At 45.0% G+C, this 24,650-nt stretch overlaps 1 protein-coding gene across 1 annotated transcript; it reads left to right on the top strand.

The window, feature by feature from the left end:
* The first annotated feature begins 509 nt into the window (after nucleotides 1-509).
* On the top strand, nucleotides 510-24,234 carry LOC126424575 (uncharacterized). Its single transcript, XM_050087318.1, has 3 exons — nucleotides 510-622; nucleotides 751-946; nucleotides 23,848-24,234. Exons 1-3 carry the CDS (start codon nucleotides 510-512, stop codon nucleotides 24,232-24,234), a joined length of 696 nt encoding a protein of 231 aa, XP_049943275.1.
* Nucleotides 24,235-24,650: the final 416 nt, after the last annotated feature.

The following is a 24,650-nucleotide window of genomic DNA, read 5'->3' as shown; positions in this document are numbered from 1 at the left end:
GTCATGCCATGGATTGCTGAAGAAAAAATATAGGAGGTCCATTTAAAAAAAAAAAAACATAAGTTTGTGTTAAAAAAACACATATGCTTCCGTTTTAGAATGTTTCCAAATATGTACATTCATGGGCCCCAGCCGCACGTTGATACCGGTGAAAGTCGTTTTCCAATAGCTGTTATTTGTTCCAGAGATATTTTGGGTGGACAAGATAGCTGGGACACCCTGTATGTTAGGCTGTGGTTCTGTCCAGCACGACGCCAAGGACGGTGGGAGTATCTGTGTGTTGCAGTCCCATCCCAGGTAACATTGAGCCTGTACTTTGTCTGCCTCGAGTTATGCACTCACTTGAGTATTGGAGGGATTAGGTTTTAGAGAATTCTTTTGTAGTAGGTTGACATTGTAGAAGAAATCGTATCGGACGACAATAGAGTAAACGGACCGTCCATTTTCCTCGGCGGCGGTCAACAATGGAGGGCGTTGCTACAGTGACGAGTGCCTCTAGACCACGCGCTATGGCGCCGATCGCGTTCTCGCGCGTGCGCTGCCTGCTGGAGAACTATCTGCGCTCGGACGAGCGGCACCGCCCCAGGACACTCCCACGCGAACGCTGGAGCGCCCCGCCCACGTACCCGGCCTCGCCTCCGCCGCCGCCTGCGGTAGCGGCGACCGTACGCAGCCAAATCTCGTCGCCGGTACTAGCGCGCGCTGCGGCCGTCCCTTTCAAGATCCTGCACGGCTTCGTGATTCCCGAAGAGGAGTTCGTGCGCCCGGGTTCCCCCGCCAACGCCGCGCTCAAGAAGTACGTCCCGTAGAGTGGGCTGGAGCCGCGACGCGGCGCCGCCAGCGGACCTCACCACTGCCCAGCTGCATCACCCCTGTCACCACGACCATCGCCCGACGTGAGAGGCTGGCCAACCGGACGCCTTGCGCTGTGGATTCAAAGCTTCAGGTACGTGCTGGGCTGGCCATCTATACAGGGTGTTACAAAAAGGTACGGCCAAACTTTCAGGAAACATTCCTCACTCACAAAGAAAGAAAATATGTTGTGTGGACATGTGTCCGGAAACGCTAACTTTCCATGTTAGAGCTCATTTTATTTCTTCTCTTCAAATCACATTAATCATGGAATGGAAACACACAGCAACAAAACGTACCAGCGTGACTTCAAATACTTTGTTACAGGAAATGTTCAAAATGTCCTCCGTTAGCGAGGATACATGCACCCACCCTCCGTCACATGGAATCCCTGATGCGCTGATGCAGCCCTGGAGAATGGCGTATTGTGTCACAGCCGTCCACAATACGAGCACGAAGAGTCTCTACATTTGGTACCGGGGTTGCGTAGACAAGAGCTTTCAAATGCCCCCATAAATGAAAGTCAAGAGGGTTGAGGCCAGGAGAGCGTGGAGGCCATGCAATTGGTCCGCCTCTACCAATCCATCGGTCACCGAATCTGTTGTTGAGAAGCGTACGAACACTTCGACCGAAATGTGCAGGAGCTCCATCGTGCATGAACCACATGTTGTGTCGTACTTGTAAAGGCACATGTTCTAACAGCACAGGTAGAGTATCCTGTATTAAATCATGATAATGTGCTCCATCGAGCGTAGGTGGAAGGACATGGGGCCCAATCAAGACATCACCAAAAATGCCTGCCCAAACGTTCACAGATAATCTGTGTCGATGATGTGATTGCACAATTGCGTGCGGATTCTCGTCAGCCCACACATGTTGATTGTGAAAATTTACAATTTGATCACGTTGGAATGAACCCTCATCCGTAAAGAGAGCATTAGCACTGAAATGAGGATTGACACATTGTTGGATGAACCATTCGCAGAAGTGTACCTGTGGAGGCCAATCAGCTACTGATAGTGCCTGCACGCGCTGTACGTGGTACGGAAACAACTGGTTCTCCCGTAGCACTCTCCATACAGTGACGTGGTCAACGTTACCTTGTACAGCAGCAACTTCTCTGACGCTGACATTAGGGTTATCGCCAACTGCACGAAGAATTGCCTCGTCCATTGCAGGTGTCCTCGTCGTTCTAGTCTTCCCCAGTCGCGAGTCATAGGCTGGAATGTTCCGTGCTCCATGAGACGCCGATCAATTGCTTCGAACGTCTTCGTGTCGGGACACCTTCGTTCTGGAAATCTGTCTCGATACAAATGTACCGCGCCACGGCTATTGCCCCGTGCTAATCCATACTTCAAATGGGCATCTGCCAACTCCGCATTTGTAAACATTGCACTGACTGCAAAACCACGTTCGTGATGAACACTAACCTGTTGATGCTACGTACTGATGTGCTTGATGCTAGTACTGTAGAGCAATGAGTCGCATGTCAACACAAGCACCGAAGTCAACATTACCTTCCTTCAATTGGGCCAACTGGCGGTGAATCGAGGACGTACAGTACATACTGACGAAACTAAAATGAGCTCTAACATGGAAATTAAGCGTTTCCGGACACATGTCCACATAACATCTTTTCTTTATTTGTGTGTGAGGAATGTTTCCTGAAAGTTTGGCCGTACCTTTTTGTAACACGCTGTATATGCTTCTACAAATATACCGGGTGATCAAAAAGTCAGTAAAAATTTGAAAACTTAATAAATCACGCAATAATGTAGATAGAGAGGTAAAAATTGACACACATGCTTGGCATGACGTGGGGTTTTATTAGGATGGCGCTCCACCCCATATTGCTAGACGCGTGAAAGATCTGTTGCGCGCGTCGTTTGGTGATGATCGTCTGCTCAGCCGCCACATTCGTCATGCTTGGCCTCCCACGTGCCCAGACCTCAGTCCGTGCGATTATTGGCTTTGGGGTTACCTGAAGTCGCAAGTGTATCGTGATCTACCGACATCTCTAGGGATGCTGAAAGACAACATCCGACGCCAATGCCTCACCATAACTCCGGACGTGCCTTACAGTGCTGTTCACAACATTATTCCTCGACTACAGCTGTTGTTGAGGAATCATGGTGGACAAATTGAGCATTTCCTGTAAAGAATATCGTCTTTGCTTTGTCTTACTTTGTTATGCTAATTATTGCTATTCTGATCAGATGAAGCGCCATCTGTCGGACATTTTTTGAACGTTTGTATTTTTTTTTTTTTTGTTCTTATAAAACCCCATGTCATTCCAAGCATTTGTGTCAATTTGTACCTCTCTATCTTCATTATTCTGTGATTTATTCAGTTTTTAAATTTATACTGACTTTTTGATCACCCGGTACATCTCGATCTACCTACATGATTTTTCCGTAAGAGCGTGAAAAAATTTAACAGGACGTACAGAATGCTCCACTGGACAATTTGAGGTAGGGTACCTGGAGTCGGAGAAGCCAGCTTAAGGGGTTAATAGGAATAAAATCACATTGCTGTGTACTTTTTTACACTGTAGAGCCATAGAAACTGGTACACGTGCCGAATATCGTGCAGAGCCCCCGCGAGCACGCAGAATTGCCGCAACACGACGTGGCATGGAGTCGACGGTAATTTCGAAGAATGATTGCCTATCGAAGTTGGAGGGCTCCAAACGATACATATCGAAGATGCAATAGTAAATCGATTATGGAAGTCTCGTGGCGCGCGTTATGATCAATTATTTGTGATAGTCATTTTTATCAGTTTTGCGTTGCTTCTTCAGTTCGAGTACATTACGTTCCCGCCGTAACTGTTTGTGATTACATGGAAAATAGACACAGTTTCTCTTCGTAGCGCGTGTAATGTGTGCTGCTTTTCAAGTTTCTTCTGCGGACTGCCTCACATGTAAAACTCTAATTCCATGCATATCCAGTATAGACAAATGTTTGACTTTTGGCCGGAAATATGGACCTCTGCCGGACGACGAAAGGAGAGACTGTTGACTGTGGTGCTGCGAAGTCTGTGAAACTGCGTAAGAGGCGCGTGGACACAGAGATTCCGTTGCAATTTCATATCGGACTTTGCGGAAAGCGAACCAGCATCAGGAAAAATACGTGGTTCGAGTCCTCCAAATTATCGATTCATACGAGCGTAATTCTTGTGTCGTACTGGATTCGAGATTACACGTTGCAAGCCACAGCATCAGAAACTGAGTTATCGGCAAATACCTTGTGAGACTACTTCGGATTTTGCCTAGAAGTGTGTTACGTGATAGTGACAAATGACAGTGTGCCAATTGGTGGACCAAATAAAACAGTAGAAGTAGATGACTCTCATATTGCTAGACGAAAGAATCAGAGAGAACGACCTTCTAAAAGTGAAGTAGATCATATTTGGTTTTTTTGTGGGGTAGAAAGTGTTTCGTTATGAGGGTATTGTCCCGAGACAAGGTGACTTTAGTGGGTCTCATAAAACATTTCTTACTGCCTGGAACAAAAACAGTCACAGACTGGTTTCAGTCGTACCAGGCTCTCAAAGCTGAAGGGTTCCAGCACGAATTCGTGAACCACTCTGTGGAGTTTGTCTCTTCAGATGACGCCAGTGTCCATACCCAGAATATGGAACGGCTATGGAAGTCTGTCAAGTATACCATAAAAAGAGAAGGGCGTCCAGGACAGAGGGACGAACTGTATTTGTTCCAGTACCTATACTTCCACAACTTGCGTTTGGAGGGGAAATTCGATGCATACATTCTGCCGATATTCCTGCGCGATAATGGCAGAGTTTACCCTGGGTACAGGAAAAAAGGAATTGCCCCTGCAGCTTATTCCTCACGCAGGCTGTCCCAAGACGATAAAACCGACGACGAATACGGTAAGTCGTCTCCCTTGAATTTACAAGTGCTTCTCTAACGCTTTTCTTCTGTCGTTGCTGTAGTGACGACTTGAAACATACTCGTATCGCGCGCCACGAGACTTCCATAATCGATTTACTATCGCATCTTCGATATGTATCGTTTGGAGCCCTCCAATTTCTATAGGCAATCATTCTTGGAAATTACCGACTCGACTAATGTTTGAAGCAGTGCTGGAGGGAACCGACACCATGAGTCCGGCAGGGATGTCCATAAATCCGTAAGATTACGGTAGGGTGAACAACGCGTTGCAAGCCATCAAAGATATGCTCAATAATGTTCATCTCTGGGGAGTTTGGTGTAGAGCGGAAGTGTTGAAACTCAGAAGAGTGTTCTGGAATGCACAATGGACAAGAATGGATGCAGGTTGTAACCTCCCAACAGTAAAATAAAATACCTTCCAACAGTAAAAAATATAATTATGTATTATAACATTCATTCACATTCAGCATAACCTACCAACAGATAAATTCCGTAACCTACCAATAATAAAAATGTGACTAATCTCTCAATAAAATTGTGGTTCACTTATAACCTTTCAATAATTGACTGTGAATTTGAACTGATAAATTTTGGACATCAGCAATGCTGCATCATGGCCCTGAATAAATTGAAAATTCTTACCTTAATGAAGTCGCCGGGTAACACACACACACACACACACACACACACACACACACACACACACACATATATATATATATATATATATATATATATATATATATATATATATATCTGCTCCTACATGAAATTTTTCTGGCACGGCCCAGTGCAATGCTGGCTGATAGATTTGTCATGTATAAAAGGAAACAACTGATTTTTCTTTACAATAATTGGGATGACCATGGATTGGAGAAATTAGAAAATTCTGTAAATTGAGATGAATGATTGTCAAAGCTTGATTTTTATAAGAAAGATTATTATTAAGAGATTTTTTTAAAAACATGTACATGGGACTTGATGTAACAATACTACATATGCGCGAGGTTGCTTTTAACTTGTACATCGGTCAGGCACCGCCATCGCTCCTCACGACCGGCCCAGCCAACTCCACACACACGACTCCTAGCTACTACTTACTCCTACTGCTACACAGTTCCTACCGCAGCCAACACTGCTCTCTGGTCTGAGATTCTCTTACAGCTTACATATCGCAGGCAGCGCGTGAGCAATCCATCGAAATTACATCTGCTCGAGTGCGCTAGCGACAAATTCCTTAATCATGGACCTCTTACAAAGTGATCAGACAGGATACTTACATACGTGTCACCTGTCAGAGTCGTATCTAGACGTATCAGAGGTCCCATTTCACTGCAACTGCACACACCCCACACCATTACAGAACCTCCACCAGCTTGGACCGTCCCCTGCTGACATGCAGGGTCCATGGATTCATGAGCTTGCCTCCATAGCCGTACACATCCATCCCCTCGATACAATTTGAAACGAGACTCGTCCGACCAGGGAATATGTTTCCAGTCATCAACAGTCCAACGTCGATGTTGAAGGGCCCAGGCGAGGGGTAAAGCTTTGTGTCGTGGAGTCATCAAGGGTACACGAGTGGGCCTTCCGGCTCCAAAAGCCCATATCGACGATGTTTCGTTGAATGTTTTGCACCCCAACATTTGCTGATGGCCCAGCATTGAAATCTGCAGCAATTTGCGGAAGCGTTGCACTTCTGTCACGTTGAACGATTCTCTTCAGTCATCGTTTGTCCCGTTCTTTCCGGTTTTCCGGCCGCAGCGATATGGAAGATTCGATGTTTTACCAGATTCCTGATGTAAATGGTTCACTCGTGAAGTGGTGGTACGGGAAGATTCCCACTTCATTGCTACTTCGGAGATGCTGTGTCCCATTGCTCGCGCGCCGACTGTAACACCACGTTCAAACTCACTCAAGGGGGTTAGGACGTCAAACGGGCCGACTTGGAGCAGGAGAGGCACCAAAGGCATTTTAATTTCCACTGTCTATACTTTTACAAGTAAATTCATAAAACTTTGTCAGCTTGACCAGGAAGGATTCGGGATTTACACTTGTAGCAGCGGAGGTTCAAAAACATAACAAAATAATTTTTTTTTACATGTGAAAGTTCATCATTTTTTCACTTACTATTGGCTGCATTTGTTGCTATAGGTACTTTTCTTCATAAGTAAGAGAGACTGTTCGATGAATTTTGCACAGCATATAAACCATGCTTACAGGTGTCTGAAACTCTAGAATCTATTTAATTTATGAAAAAATGAATGAGCTGTTACGTATTAAACTTTATGTTTAGAAAAAAATCAAATTTTGTAGTTAATTATCTCAATTTTTACCACAGTTTTTAATAGATTTGGAAAATTCTAGAGTTTCATACACCTCTAAGTATGGTTTGTATGGTGTGCAAAATTCCTCAAAGAATCTCTCTTACTTGTGAAGAAAAATGTACCTTTAGCAACAAATGCAGCCAACAGTAAGTGAAAAGATGATGAAATTTCACATGTAAAGAAAATTATTTTGTTATCTTTTTGAACTTCGACTGCTACGAGTGTGAATCCTGAATCCTTCCTGGTCATGCTGACAAAGTTTTGTGAATTTATTTGTAAAAGTATAGACAGTAGAAAATAAAATGTCCTGTGGTGCCTCTCCTACTCCAAGTCAGCCCGTTTGACGACCTACCCCCTTAATCCTTGATAACCTGCCATTGTAGCAGCATTAACCGATCTAACAACTTGTTGCCTTTTATAGGCGTTGCCGACCGCAGCGCCATATTCTGCCTCTTTACATATCTGTGTATTTGAATACGCATAACAGTTTCTGTGGCGCTGCAGTGTATTTACATTAGTTACAGTTGAGTGAAAGTACCATCCTACAAAATGTGCTGAAACTGATTGCCATGAACGTCAATGCAAGCATGACATCGGCGAACAAGATTCTGACGCACTGTGACAAATATCCCAGGTGTGTTTTTAATTATGTCACAGACACCTACAATTCTGGCAACTAATTCCACCTGCTTATCCACTAGGTTCTCGTACACAGGTAACTTCAGATATCCCCATAGGAAACAGTCAAGGAAATTCAGGTCAGGTGATCTCGCAGCCCATGGAATAGGACCTCACCTTCTAATCCAGAGACCAGGAAATACAGCACTCAGATTGCGGACCTCCACACTGAAGTGACGCGTTGCACTGTGGTGTTGTATCCACATCCTCTCACAAACAGCCAAGGGTACGGTCTCAAATACAGGTAGAACTCTCTGCACGAACATCAGACGGCCAGGTAGAAAATATGGGATACTGTCCACTCCTGTCTTTGTGCCTAGGTAGCTGTTTCCTCGGATATATAGACAACTTTTTTTTCTTTTTTTTCCTTTATTGAATTTCGATTCCCCCGGAAGGGGGCGGGCTGGCAGCAGCTTAGTACGCCGCTCTTCAGCCTACAGACTTCGTTTGAAAAAGATGAAGAGAATAAATAATAAAAACAGGCGATAAAGTCGGAGACTTAAATAGTAACAGGGATAAAAAATTGTGGAACTTAAAACATAGAACAAAGGGGTGATGATGCTAATAAAATACATGTGAAGAAGACAGGTAAAATAATAGACAATTTAAAAAACACAGCGACAGCATGGTTTCTGTTCGCAACACTAGAAAGATGAACAGCACTGAACAGTCACTGGAACACTGCACTAAAATATGACATACCACAGCCGAGAGCAGGTGGGGGGAAACTGGACAGATGATGAAAAAGTAAAAAAAGGGGGGGGGGAAGGAGAGGAAAAGCGAAGGGGGGGAGGGGGGAAAGGAGCCGATGGAGGATGAGGACCCATAAGAGGAGTGTGGGGTGCTGGGCAGGGAGTGGGGAAGGCAGAGGAGGGGAATACAAAAGGACTCGGGGGGGGGGGGAGAAGGGAGGTAGGGAGAGGTTTGGTGGGGAGAAAACAGGATGGAAGGGAGGGAGAGGGAGCCCAGGGAAAGGACAGAGGAAAGGAGGGGGCGTGAGGATCAGAGTTCATAGGAGGGATAGATGGAGGGAGAGAGTGCATCATCTGGGAGGGGGAGTTGATGGAAGCCACCTTGGGTAAGGAGATGAAGGGTGTAGAGATGGAGGGTAGGGGGAACTCAACAATGAAGGTGTGGCAGGGGGTGGGAATGGGAGAGGAGAGGGGCAACCAGGGGGTGAGGGGGATCAAGGCGGCGGGAGGTGTAGAGTATGCGGATATGTTCGAGGAATAGGAGCAGATGGGGGAAAGGAATGAGGTCATAGAGGATCCGCATGGGGGACGGGAGGCGTACACAGAAGGCCAGGCGGAGTGCATGACGCTCAAGGATCTGGAGGGACTTATAGAATTTGGGGGGGGGGGGGATGGCAGATATCCAGGTGGGACTGGCATAACAGAGGATGGGGTGGATTAAGGATTTGTAGGTGTGGAGGAAGGTAGAGGGGTGCAACCCCCATGTCCAGCCAGAGAGGAGTTTGAGGAGACGGAGGCGGTTGTGGGCTTTGGATTGGATGAAGCGGAGATGAGGGATCCAGGTGAGGTGACGGTCAATGGTGAGGCCAAGGTAGGTGAGGGTGGGGGAGAGTATAGACAACATTCAAGTAAATCATATAAATTGAGTTTATTACAGTAATTGAATTGAGAATATTTAACTTCGTATTTACATCGAGTTGTCGAAGCAATTGGCGACATGCAAATAATCAATGTCCTTCGCTATATATAGTGTCCATGCAAATTAATCACACAAGATCATATGGATCACAAGTCACAACTCTTCTAGTGCTCTCTTCCAGTCCGGGTCTACTAGTGCACACCTTCTATTGTCCGGCCGAGGCTGGCAGGAGCGGCGCTTACATTCTCTTCATGTAGAGGCCGCTCCTGTCGTGGTGCGGTCCTTGTTAGCGTGCTATTGGCTGACGTCACCTCACAGCCCTCTGTTGTATCGTTCTTGATCTTCGCGCTGGCGCTTGGGTTGGGTTGTTTGGGGAAGGAGACCAGACAGCGAGGTCATCGGTCTCATCGGGTTAGGGAAGGACGGGGAAGGAAGTCGGCCGTGCCCTTTCAAAGGAACCATCCCGGCGTTTGCCTGGAGCGGTTTAGGGAAATAACAAAAAATCTACATCAGGATGGCCGGACGCGGGATTGAACCGTCGTCCTCCCGAATGCGAGTCCAGTGTGCTAGCCACTGCGCCAGCTCGCTGGGTATGCCGACGCTTGTCGTTGCGCTGGAACACACGATGATATGGGCCAATGAGAGTGTCGTGTACAGCGCCGGCGCAGATATTCACACCAAAACGTACTTCATGGTGTGATTCTAATACAGCGTGAGGGTTTTCCTCACCTCATACATGGCTATTCCTGCTGTTCGAAACACCATCACGACCAAATGAGGCCTCGTCAGTAAACAGCACGATTTGGAGTAAATCTGGTCGATCAATCCACTGTTGGAGCAACCATTGACACAATGCGACCCTTGGTGCAAAGTCAGTCACAAGCATTGCATGGATTTTTTGTGGGTGATATGGGTGTAATTGTTGTTCGTGGAGAATGTTACACACTAGTATGTGCAGCGCCCATTTCACGTGCTATATAAACGAGTACATGTAGTGGGGTCCACTGCAATACGTTCCGGCACCTCTTCTTCAAAATCGGGTGTGCGAGTGGTCCCCATGTTGCCAGGTCCCTCGTTTCTTCTTTCCAATGAACCATCCTCCCGCATTCGTCGATCGAGAGAAGTAAACACTCGCCCTGATGGACGATGCCTGTTTGGAAATCGTTCCCTAAACAGCCTTTCGGCAGCGAAAATTTTGCATATGGTTCAAATGGCTCTGAGCACTATGGGACTTAACTTCTGAGGTCATCAGTCCCCTAGAACTTAGAACTACTTAAACCTAATTAACCTAAGGACATCACACACATCCATGCCCAAGGCAGGATTCGAACCTGCGACCGCAGCGGACGCGCGGTTCCAGACTGTAGAGCCTAGAACCGCTCGGCCACTGTGGCCGTCAGAACATTGCAACGTATTTGCCCATACACAAGGTGCATGCCAGTGAGTTTTGTGAAACTGTACCGGTACTGCTCCACGTCTTTGAATAGCACTGAGTAATGAGTGGTTCTGTCGTTGATTCATAGCACGTGCTGTCATGGGACAGTATAAATACGATACAATAGTGCCATCGTATTGGCAAGTAAAGTGAACAAAATCTGCATCATGACTTCCCTGGAATCAGGCTCGTCCTCCTTGTTTCCTTGCAGGAAGTACGAAGGTTGACTGAAAAGTAATGCCTGCACCTTCGTAACTCCTCAATTGGCAGCAATGGTATATGACAGGTACTGGCTTGTTCTGTAGCCTCTTCTCTACAGCTCCAGCCGTAGCATTGAACGGTTGTGTTGTTACAGCGTAAAGTATGGAACCCTGCGCAGACGGTCGGTCAGTGAGATTTAAGCAACGTGCAGTCATTGAATTCTTGACAGCAGAAGCTGTCACCCCAACCCAGATTCATCAGAGAATGAAAGCAGTTTATGGTGATTGTGTTGATGTGAGTACTGTGCGTCGTCGGGCGAGTAAGTTTAAAGGCCGAAGTGGCCGAGCGGTTCTAGGCACTTCAGTTTGGAACCGCGCGCCCGCTACGGTCGCAGGTTCGAGTCCTGCCTTGGGCATGGATGTGTGTGATGTCCTTAGGTTAGTTAGGTTTAAGTAGTTCTAAGTTCTAGGGGACTGATGACCTCAGATGTTAAGTCCCATAGTGCTCAGAGCCATTTTGAACCAAGTTTAAAGATGTTGAGGCGGGAACATATGACCCGCGTCACAAACAAAGAGTTGAACGTCCTGTGACAGCAACCACCGAGTTTCACAAGAAAAATGTTGACAGACTGGTTCAGGACGATTGTCGTATCACTTAGAGAGAAATTGCAAGCACAATCAGGATTTCACAAGAACGTGTGGGTCACATTATTGCTTTGCTTGGCTATCGGAAGATCTGTGCACGATGGGTACCCCGGATGCACAGACTTGAAATTTGCCAGGAACTTCTCTGGCACTACGAGAATGAAGGTGACGCCTTTCTCCGTTCAGTTTTGACTGGAGACGAAGCGTGGGGTGACACCTGCTGCTGTCAAGAATTCAATGACTGCACGTCGCTTAAATCGCATTGACCGACCGTCTGCGCAGGGTTCCATACTTTACACTGCAACAACACAACCGTTCAGTGATAAGGCTTCCCGCCAACTGGAGCTGTAGAGAAGAGGCTACGGAACAAGCCAGTTCCTGCCACATACCATTGCTGCCAACTTTTGAAGAGTTACGAAGGTGGAGGCATTACTTTTGAGTCATCCCTCGTAAATGCATGTAAATAAACAGCACAGCACGTGTAAACTTGTACGCACGTTAGTTGTAAATAAGCTGGAAAACAGTAATGCTAGACAAAGCGGTAGACAAGTTTACTTCCATATCTCCTTGGACTGGTTTCTCCCACCCCCGATTCCCTACCTCAAATTGTTCAGTGCAGCATTCTCTGTGTGCTGTTACATTTTTGCACACTTTTACGGAAACTCCTTGTATGTCTCAGACTAAGCTTCTGAATTAGAATGGGAGGAAAGTTGGCACCGATAAAGAAGGGTTTATATGTTCAGGGTGTCCCAAAAAACACCGACAAACGTTAGGAACAGGTTCCTTAAACCAAAACAAGAAAAAAATGTCTGGTAAACAAGGGTTCTAAAGCGCATACCTTAAGGGGGGTAGGACGTCAAACGGGCCGACTTGGAGCAGGAGAGGCACCACAGGACATTTTAATTTCTACTGTCTATACTTTTACAAATAAATTAATTAAACTTTGTCAGCATGATCAGGAAGGATTGAGGACTTACACTCATAGCAGTGGAAGTTAAAAAACGTAGCAAAATACCTTTTTTTACATGTGAAGTTTCATCATTTTTTTCTCTTACTACTGGCTGCATTTGTTTCTGTAGGTACACTTTTCTTCCGAAGTAAGAGAGATTCTTCGATGAATTTTGCACAGCATACAAGCAGTACTTACAGGTGTATGAAACTCTAGAATAGAATTTTCCAAATCTGTGGTAAAAATTGAGATAATTAACTATAAAATTTGACTTTTTTCTAAACATGAAGTTTAAAATGTAACTGTTCATTCATTTTTTCATAAATTAAATAAACTCTAGAGTTTCATACACATGTAACTATAGTTTGTCTGCTGTGCAAAATTCATCGAGTAATCTCTCTTACTTAGGAAGCAAAGTGTACCTATAGCAACAAATGCAGCTAGTAGTAAGTGAAAAAATGATGAAATTTCACATGTGAAAGAATGTATTTTGTTACGTTTTTGAGCTTCCACTGCTATGGGTATGAATCCTGAATCCTTCCTTATCATGCTTTCAAACTTTTATAAATTTATATGTAAAAGTATAGACAGTGGAAATTAAAATGTCCTGTGGTGCCTCTCCTGCTCCAAGTCGGACCGTTTGACGTCCTACCCCCTTAAGAGATGTGAGCACTTGTTCTGTAGAAGAGATGTGTTTCACGCCAGCGAATATGGACAAGTACTCACAGCTCTTAAAGTACGCACTTTAGACCCCATGTTTACTAGACTTTTGTCCTTTGTTATTTTATTTATGTTGCGTCTTGTGAACTCCGCGGCCGTAAATGATGGTGAAAGACGCAACCAGCCACAAATTGTGGCTGATTGCATCCTTCACCAGTCAACCATTTTTTCTTGTTTTGGTCAATACTTCCTCTTCCCAAAATATGGAAAGTAAAGACCTTGCTTTAGAAGAAATTTGTTTCATAGTTTCGAAGATGAACAACTGCTCATATTATTTTAGGCATGGATTTTAGAGCTCATGGTTAGTAGACGTTTTAACTTATTTCTAAATAAGGAACGTGTTGCTAAAGTTGTTGGTGTTTTTTTGGGACACATGTATATATTATGTCGGCCTAAGAACTTCTTGGACAGAATATATACACACATATACAGGGTGTTACAAAAAGTTACGGCCAAACTTTCAGGAAACATTCCTCACACACAAAGAAAGAAAATATGTTATGTGGACATGTGTCCGGAAACGCTTACTTTCCATGTTAGAGCTCATTTTATTACTTCTCTTCAAATTACATTAATCATGGAATAGAAACACACAGCAACAAAACGTACCAGCGTGACTTGAAACACTTTGTTACAGGAAATGTTCAAAATGTTCAAAATGCATCCACCTCCGCCGCATGGAATCCCTGATGCGCTGATGCAGCCCTGGAGAATGGCGTATTGTATCACAGCCGTCCACAATACGAGCACGAAGAATCTCTACATTTGGCACCGGGGTTGCGTAGACAAGAGCTTTCAAATGCCCCCATAAATGAAAGTCAAGAGGGTTGAGGTCAGGAGAGCATGGAGCCCATGGAATTGGTTCGCCTCTACCAATCCATCGGTCACCGAATCTGTTGTTGAGAAGCGTACGAACACTTCGACTGAAATGTGCAGGAGCTCCATCGTGCATGAAGCACATGTTGTGTCGTACTTGTAAAGGCACATGTTGTAGCAGCACAGGTAGAGTATCCCGTATGAAATCATGATAACGTGCTCCATTGAGCGTAGGTGGACGAAACTAAAATGAGCTCTAACATGGAAATTAAGCGTTTCCGGACACATGTCCACATAACATCTTTTGTTTATATGTGTGTGAGGAATGTTTCCTGAAAGTTTGGCCGTACCTTTTTGTAACACCCTGTATATTGGATGCGGGAAAACAATCTGACGAAAACTGTAGGGCAGAAAGAAAGCATCAAACAAAGGAAATTGGGTATTGGAACTAACTAGAGGTCGCAGTTTAACAGTTTCAGCACTATGCCAGCGTGAAAACGGTGGTCAGTTTGAACATTTGCTACGTCATATTTATGCTAAGACAAGCACCACAAACACGGAATAGAAAATGCTGTGGTTGTGCGGTTTTCACAAAATGGATTGGTATGTCAGGGCCACGTATTGTCAGCCAATCAACAAAGTGTAATAACACTTAGAATATTTTTGTGCAAACATTCACTTTTTTAAATGGAACAATGCCTGTTGACATTAGCAAGCTAAAAGTAGAGTAAACTATAATGCCAGTGGTATTTTATGAAAATTGTTGGAAGACGAGAAGAAAGGAAAGGGAAGAAATATTGATGTCAGCTGCATTGGTATTTCATGCAGAAGCAGTGGCGACGAGTGTCAGACCAGGCTTCGAAGCCGGAAACTCTCGCTCATTAGGTAGTTGCGTTAACTTCTGCGCTATCCGGACACGCTGTAAATCGCTGCTGGTTACGCATAACATTCCAATGTAACTGACATCAATAATTTCTCCCCTTCCTTTGCTTTCTCCCCATTTACCTACTATTTACATAATATGGATCATAGCTGCGGATTCCGCGTGCTTTTGTTCTTTCGGACACGCATTCATGACAGTGATATTTGTTACAAGATTCTGGTGCGAGCCGCTTACGAGATATCGTATTCTGAAAATTTTCCACACCGACACTTATTTGTTCCATTCAACCAGCGTAGTTGCTCAGTGGTCTCTATTTGGCCAGTTGGTCAGATCGTGCAGTATCCGAATTTGTGGGACATTCAGCTATGTTGGTAGCCCTATGTTGGACTGCATGGGGACGTAAACAGCGTCAGATGTCGAGTGATCCTTGTAAAGAACAGGGAGATGATGAGCACTCTTATGAGGCAACGTTATCAGCACTAGGCAGAGTTTGGATGGGGCCTCATTGTGGATCTCCATTTGTCTGACTGGTCGAATCGCGCAGTAACCAGATTTGTGGAGCTTTTGCATGTGACGGTAGCCTGTTGTTGGACTGCACGGGAACATGAAGGCTGGCAACCTGACGTCAAGGTCCCAATGGACCCCACCTGGCCACCGCAAAGGAAGGACGCTGTATTGTGCACCGAGGACACTGTAACCCCTACACAGCTGCGCCTGCCCTCTCTGAACAAGTAATGGACTCTCTGCAACATTCTGTACCACCTCGCAAAATTGGCGGGAGACTAGCACCATTCTATGCATAGGCTGCTGTTAACACTGAGACACTAACGGCTGCATTTGGAGAGGTGCCATGACCGGAACCATGTACTGCTCATGAATAGCCTAACAATGCGTTCAATTATGAATCATTGTTCTGCACTGTCCCGGCTGACCATCGCCGGCGAGGATGGTGGCGAGTTGTTAGAGGTCCCAATCTTCCAACGTTTCGGAGAAGCACAGTGGTGTGGGGATCCATCAGTTATGACTGCACATCACAGCTATAGTTCAATTCTTTTATCTTGGCGGTTCGCGCATGCCCACCCAGACGCAGGAGATTGCTGCGTTGCCAGATGTACGCGCCAAGAGAAGCAGCGCCTTAGTATAGTTCGCAAACTTACGTTTAGGGGGGAGCACGCTGTTTATGAAGTAAAGCCACCATGGCTACATTAACCCTTTCGCTGCTACAGAGACGTGCTCTCCGCATTCCGCGATGTGCGCGATTTTGTCATCATTGCACTGCTCGCCTGTGTGGACACATGGTGTTTCGACTGCTTTGACACACTTTATCATTCGGTTTCACAAAAACTATTAGGCCCAAAAATGTGATTTTTACACATATTCATGACTGATACCTTGCCCTCATAAATCACTTACTTTTGTTTCGACATTGAACACAGTTATTGTGCAGCATTAGATGTAGTAAACCATTGCACGAAATTTTGAAGAGTTTGCAGAGGTAAAAGTCCATAGCGTATACTTTCCCTATGGTCGATTTTAGTTGCCACTAGAAATTTCAAAAAATTACATTCAAACGAATAAAATTCATGTAGTAAGACACTTCGATATTGTTTTTAAATAAAGAAAATATTAAGCACCGATCAAGATTTGAACTCACAGCCTTTCGCTTATGGAGCCATACACTTTACCCATACGCTGACACAGCTCGTCATTCAATATATCTCCCAGAGGACTCTAAAATGTCACGCAAAATACCGACAAACATTGTTGGTATGATTATGAATTACTCACGTTTCGTCAAAGTACAATAGGAAATAAACAATTACCGCTGTTCTTTATTGCGAAAAAGCGGTTAGTGAGAATGATACAAACACCTTTCCTTGCTATCACCTGAATTAGGAGGCTTATTGCTTGTTTGGTTTAATTAATTAATAGAATATGAAGTAATTGGTATAAAGAATGCTTTTTCCAAACTTTCTATAAAAGAAAATCTGCTGTCAAGACATTGCTTTTGTTCAATTACTTTATTTATGACTGAACGTTTCTAAAACGGAAGACACTCGTCCGTGCTCTGCACTGCAGTCAAGCTCTGGCAACGTCGTTCTCTGTTCATTGGCTGACTGTGTTTTGTGACGTCAGATGCGCAGAACGAACCTAAACTCGGCCGCCGTCATAAATGACGCGCACTTTAGTAGTGGCTGAGGGAACTGTGATACCGCAACAGTACATCATGGACATTGTTTCCTCATATGTTACCTCTCATGTGGCGGTATAATAGTGATATTTTTCAACAGGACAATGGTCGTCCACTTACGGGACGTGACTCCGTGAACTGGGAGGGTAATCTACGATAATGATGGAAGCTGAAGAAATCAATTACAATTTGTACTCCCTCTTCGTTGACGATTTTTCCACCTATTGCAGTTCTCCATGGACTTGTCTCATTGAGCGGCGTCATCAGCGATGTCTCGATCGTCTTTACAAACAGAGTATCGACAATGCCTTTCGCTTTTATATGGATTTCCGGCTGTGCAACTGGTTTCTTCCACCATCCTTACATCTTGGTCCTGTTGCTCTTCCGTTAGTTGAAACTACGAAGTCCTGGGACTTATCCTCGATAGGAAACCTCCTTCGTCCTTCCATTTGTCCTAAGCAGTACTTCCTCCGTTTGTATGGATACCTTGTCTGTTCGAAACTAGACTATGGGTGTTTCGTTTATGCAGCCATCTCAATACTATCCACCATCGTGGCATCTATTTGGCCATTGGCACGTTTTACACAACCCGGTTGCGAGCCCATACGAAGAAGTCGCCAAGCTACTGCTGCCATACCACCGTGAATTTCTCCTTCGCAGATACGCATGCCTTTGTCTGCCATGCCTGGCCACCCATCCCATGCCTCCTTCTTTGATGACTTCCTTGATCGCCAGTGTAGGGCGCGTCCGTCTTCTGTTACCTCCTGGAGTTTGCTTTCAGCTCGTGCTCCGACAGCTTAACTTCTCGCTCCCTGCCACTTTCCCGGTTGGTGTGAACCTTTCACCACCTTGGCTTCGTGGAGCAGCCTGTGTTCACCTCGGACTTCATTCGCTTCCTAAGGACACTATTACAGCCTTCCTCTATCACCGTAAGTTTCATGACCTTTCCACGGAAATTCGTGATAGTACGGTGTGCCTTCGTCATTGGCACCGACGTTTTTCGGTATCGGCTTACGGAACACTGCTCACAAGGGAACCTCCCCATCGCACACCCCTCAGATTTAGTTATAAGTTGGTACAGTGGATAGGCCTTGAAAAACTGAGCACAGATCAATCGAGAAAACAGGAAGAAGTTGTGTGGAACTATGAAACAAATATACAAAATATACAAACTGAGTAGTCCATGCACAACATAATCAACATTAAGGACAGCCTGAGCTCAGGAGCGCCGTGGTTAAGTGGTTAGCGTGAGCAGCTGCGGAATGAGAGGTCATTGGTTCAAGTCTTCCCTCGAGTGAAAAGTTTAATTTTTTATTTTCAGACAATTATCAAAGGTCAGGCACTCACACGTAATCAACTACACTCTCCAAAATTTCAGGGCATGTTCAGATTTGCTTGGACATATGCAGGATTTGACGGTCTACGCACGGAGAAATTTGAAAACGTTAAAAACATATGTTTTGACAGAGCACAGGGAAAACTGTGCGACTGTGAAACTGTTGCATTCATTTGTTGCAGTTTATGTGGCAAAATCTTGTTTTCATCACTTTTTTGGGAGTGGTTATCACACCCACAAGAAAACCTAAATCGGGCAAGGTAGAAGAATCTTTTTACCCATTCGCCAAGTGTACAAGTTAGGTGGGTCGACAACATATTCCTGTCATGTGACGCACATGCCGTCACCAGTGTCGTATAGAATATATCAGACGTGTTTTCCTGTGGAGGAATCGGTTGACCTATGACCACGTGAACAAATGTTTTTGGTTTGCATTGGAGAGGCACGTCCTTTCGTCTACTAATCACACGGTTTGGCGGTGTGGTTGCAAAAAACAGACACTAAACTTACTACAGTGAACAGAGACGTCAATGAACGAACAGATCATAACTTTGCGAAAATAAAGAAAGTAAACTTTTCACTCGAGGGAAGACTTGAACCGAGGACCTCTCATTGCGTAGCTGCTCACGCTAACCACGGGACCACGGCGCTCCTGGGCTCAGATTATTCTCGATGTTGCCTATCTTGCACATGGACTACTTAGTTTGTATATTTTGCATATTTTTTTCATAGTTCCACACAACTTCTTCCTGCTTTCTCGATTGATCTGTGTTCAGTTTTTCAAGGCCTATCCACTGTGCCAGCGTATAACTAAATCTGAGGGGGGGTGCGATGGGGAGGTTTCCTTGTCAGTATTTACAGCAGACCTCTTCACCCTGTATCAGGCCACGCAGTACATTGGCGGCAAAGGCTTTTCAATTGCGTAATCTGCTGCGACTTTCTCAGTGCCCTTTGGAGCTGTACTGTACGTTGTCCAACCCTTTGTGCAACGAGTCCAGGAAAGCTATCACTTGCTCACTCTTGAGGGAGCCACTGTGATTTCTGTGTGGATTCCTGGTGACGTCGGTCTGACAGGAAACGAGGCCGCTGACGCGGCTGCCAAGGCTGCTAGTTCTTCCACTCCCTCCACTGGTCTCTTTGTTGTAGTGCGCCAGCGGGTGGTGTCACTTTGGCATCACCGCCGGTCCTCCCTTCATGGAAACAAGCTCCGGGGAATTAAGCCTCTCCCATCGGCTTGGACAACATCCTCTCGACCCTCTCGCCATGAGGAGATCATTTTAACTAAAGTGCGTGCTGCGCATTTTGCACTACTGGCCATAAAAATTGCTGCACCACGAAGATAACGTGCTACAGACGCGAAATTTAACCGACAGGAAGAAGATGCTGCGATATGCAAATGATTAGCTTTTCAGAGCATTCACACAAGGTTGGCGCCGGTGGCGGCACCTACAACGTGCTGACATGAGGAAAGTTTCCAACCGATTTCTCATACACAAACAGCAGTTGACCGGCGTTGCCTGGTGGAACGTTGTTGTGATGCCGAGTGTAAGGAAGAGAAATGCATACCTTTGATAAAGGTCGGAATGTTGCCTACCGCGATTCCGGTTTATCGTATCACGACATTGCTGCTCGCGTTGGTCGAGATCCAATGACTGTTACCAGAATATGGAATCAGTGGGTTCAGGAGGGTAATACGGAACGCCGTGCTGGATCCCACTGGCCTCGCATCACTAGCAGTCGAGATGACAGGCATCTTATCCGCATGGCTGTAATGGATCCTGCAGCCACGTTTCGATCCCTGAGTCAACAGATGGGACGTTTACAAGATCTGCACGAACAGTTCGACGAGGTTTGCAGCAGCATGGACTATCAGCTCGGAGACCATGCCTGCAGTTACCCTTGACACTGCATCACAGACAGCAGCACCTGCGATGGTGTACCCAACGACGAACCTGGGTGCACGAATGGCAAAACTTCATTTTTTCCGGATGAATCCACGTTCTCTTTACAGCATCATGATGGTCACATCCGTGTTTGGCGACATCGCGGTGAACGCACATTGGAAGCGTGTATTCCTCATCACCATACTGGCGTATCACCCGGCGTGATGGTATCGGGGGTCGTTGGTTACACGTCTCGATCACCTCTTGTTCGCATTGACGGCACTTTGAACAGTGGACGTTACATTTCAGATGTGTTACGACCCGTAGCTCTACCCTTCATTCGATCCCTGCGAAACCCTACATTTCAGCAGGATAATGCACGACCGCATGTTGCAGGTCCTGTACAGGCCTTTCTGGATACAGACTGCTGCCCTGGCCAGCACTTTCTCCACATCTCTCACCAATTGAATACGTCTGGTCAATGGTGGCCGAGCAACTGGCTTGTTACAATACGCCGGTCAGTACTGTTGATGAACTGTGGTATCTTGTTGAAGCCGCATGGGCAGCTGTACGTGTACACGCCATCCAAGCTCTGTTTGACTCAATGCCCAGGCGTATGAAGGCCGTTATTACTGTCAGAGGTGGTTGTTCTGGGTACTGATTTCTCAGAATCTATGCACCCAAATTGCGTGAAAATGTAATCACATGTCAGTTTCAGTATAATATATTTGTCCAATGAATACTCGTTTATCATCTGCATTTCTTCTTGGTGTAGCAATTTCAATGGCCAGTAGTATATTTTTAATCATAGCTATTTGTTAAGTGATGCTCCCCCACCACTATGTGCTCATTGCCCTCAACATCTGACGGTTCGCCATTTCCTGACGGAGTGCCCTTTTCTTAACCACTTACGTTCTCATTTATGTTTGCCGTCTGAGTTACTGGCCGTTTTAACGATCGACGCGTGGGTTGTCGACCGCGTCTTACTTTCTATCCGTCGCATCAATATGGCGAAGGACATTTAATCTTTAGTTCAAGACTTCCATTTCTCTATGGCGTATTTTATGGTCCCTGTTTCCATCCTTCATTAACGAGTAGACGTTCTTAACTCCATTTTTCTCTTCGTATTCTTCGGTTCTGACTTGGGCGCGAGTGACGCTAGTTGTTTTTATGCCCCAAAACAAAACAAAACAAACCAAAGCACTATCACTAACACAGCTCAAGGGCCTACCCTAGTCCAGTTCCCTTCCTAACACAAACTTCACATCTTCTTATTTATGGGAGGGTAATGCTGAGATACTGCGTGAAGAGTTTGACAGAGCACTGAAAGACCTGAGTCGAAACAAGGCCTCAGGAGTAGAAAACATTCCGTTAGAACTACTGACGGTCTTGGGAGAGCCAGTCCTGACAAAACTCTACCACCTGGTGAGCAAGATGTATGAGACAGGCGAAATACCCTCAGACTTCATGAAGAATATAATAATCCAATCCCAAAGAAAGCAGGTGTTGACAGATGTGAAAATTCCCGAACTATCAGTTTAATAAGTCACAGCTGCAAAACTACTAACGCGAATTTTTATAGACGAATGGAAAAACTGGTAGAAGCCGACCTCGGGGAAGATCAGTTAGGATTCCGTAGAAATGTTGGAACACGTGAGGGAATACTGACCATACGACTTATCTTAGAAGAAAGATTAAAGAAAGGCTAACCTACGTTTCTAGCATTTGTAGACTTAGAGAAAGCTTTTGACAATGTTGACTGGAATACTCTCTTTCAAATTCTAAAGGTGACAGGGGTAAAATACAAAGAGCGAAAGGCTATTTACAATTTGTACAGAAACCAGATGGCAGTTATAAGAGTCGAGGGACATGAAAGGAAAGCAGTGGTTGGGAAGGGAGTGAGACAGGGTTGTAGCCTATCCCTGATGTTATTCAATCTGTATATTGAATGGCTCTGAGCACTATGAGACTTAACAGTTGTGGTCATCAGTCCCCTAGAACTTAGAACTACTTAAACCTAACTAACCTAAGGACATCACACACATCCATGCCCGAGGCAGGAATCGAACCTGTATATTGAGCAAGCAGTAAAGTAAACAAAAAAAAATTGGGGTAGGTATTAAAATCCATGGAGAAGAAATAAAAACTTTGAGGTTCGCCGATAACATTGTAATTCTGTCAGAAACAGCAAAAGACTTGGAAGAGCAGTTGAACGGAATGGATAGTGTCTTGAAAGGCGGATATAAGATGAACATCGACAAAAGCAAAACGAGGATAATGGAATGTAGTCGAATTAAGTCTGGTGATGCTGAGGGAATTAGATTAGGAAATGAGACACTTAAAGTAGTAAAGGAGTTTTGCTGTTTGGGGAGCAAAATAACTGAGGATGTCGAAGTAGATAGGATATAAAATGTAGACTGGCAACGGCAAAGAAAGCGTTTCTGAAGAAGAGAAATTTGTTAACATCGAGTATAGATTTAAGTGTCAGAAAGTCGTTTCTGAAAGTATTTGTATGGAGTGTAGCCATGTATGGAAGTGAAACGTGGACGATAAATAGTTTGGACAAGAAGAGAATAGAAGCTTTCGAGATGTAGTGCTACAGAAGAATGCTGAAGATTAGATGGGTAGATCACATAACTAATGAGGAGGTATTGAATAGAATTGGGGAGAAGAGGAGTTTGTGGCACAACTTGACTAGAAGAAGGGACCGGTTGGTAGGACATGTTCTGAGGCATCAGGGGATTACAAACTTAGCGTTGGAGGCAGCGTGGAGGGTAAAAATCGTAGAGGGAGACCAAGAGATGAATATACTAAGCAGATTCAGAAGGATGTAGGTTGCAGTAGGTACTGGGAGATGAAGGAGCTTGCACAGGATAGAGTAACATGGAGAGCTGCATCAAACCAGTCTCAGGACTGAAGACCACAACAACAACAACAACAATGCTGAGATACTGCAGGGGTCAGCACTGTAGGTCTATTGCCCATAGAATACATGTGAGGTCAGCTCAGACGTCACCTCCATCATAATGCCCGATATCTCTGACATCAAGGACCAGTTACAAGTGTGGGCCAGTTTTCCCCAGGAGATGATACAACAATTTAATGACACTCTTCCCAACCAAATAGGTGCTTGCATCTAGGTCAGAGAGTATGCAACATCATACTAACGTACGGGCTCATGCTGTCAAGTACTTAGTAAATCTGACTCGATTTCGTAATCACTAAAACAACGTCACATATCCTCTGAACCCACGAAGTTTCATTTCATTTCCTCCTGATCTTGTGGGTTCTTCTCATTTTTTTGTCAGACAATGTATATGTATTTAACGAATATCCGCGTCTGGTAACAGCTTTCGGACTTTAGCTAATATTTTAATCTTTTGCGTTTACATATTCTTATGCATGTAGGTCTCCATCAACGTGGCCTGTCCCAGAGGCTTGACGAACGCAGTGGGCGTCTACCAGTGCGAGATCCGAACCTGGATCCTTGAGCCAGGATTTTTGCATCGGCCTTCACCTTCGTTGACGGGCATCCCTGGCCCACTTACAGACTGTGTTTGGCCTCTACAGCAAGACACGAAGAACAGCTACAGTCGAAGTGAGAACAAGACGAACCAAAACAAGTTCCTCATGGTGAGGATCCAGCTAATGACGCCAAATTTAACGACGAATTTGAACGTGTGGGGTGGTGCTCAGGAGAAGATAGATTCAACAGCTGTAAACTTTAGTTATTTTTTTGGCAACAGTAATCAGAAGGTGTTGTGCTGTGACCAAAATCTGTACCCCAGTGTCTAGTTCATATACAAGCAGTCCTCATATGTGTGTATGTTTTGCGCATAATACACTTTTTCTATATGATTACGTGTTATTCAATTATTTGACTAGCTGAGTACCTCCCCTCTCCCTCTCTGTCCATCTCCTCCCCCCTCCCGCATACTCCCCTTTCCCACGCCACACTCTCACGATCGCCGCAATAGGAGGTTGATATTCTTACCCCTCTCCCCCCCCCCCCCCCCCAGTATTTCTTTCCCGTTTGTGACTATTAAACTATTATATAGGGTGAAAAGTATTTAAACCGACAAACTCTGGGAGGTTGTAGGGGACATCAAAACAAATATTTTTCCCTAATGTCATTTTTTCTTATGAGGAGTATTTAAACCGGTAGAGGAAGATTTCTCTGGCGGCAAATTAATTGAACCAACAAACACGTT

Source organism: Schistocerca serialis, chromosome 10 (genome assembly GCF_023864345.2).
Source record: "Schistocerca serialis cubense isolate TAMUIC-IGC-003099 chromosome 10, iqSchSeri2.2, whole genome shotgun sequence".
Classification (NCBI taxonomy): Eukaryota; Metazoa; Arthropoda; class Insecta; order Orthoptera; family Acrididae; genus Schistocerca; species Schistocerca serialis.
The sequence above is the reverse complement of the archived record's forward strand: the minus strand, read 5'-3'. Positions and strand labels throughout refer to the sequence as shown.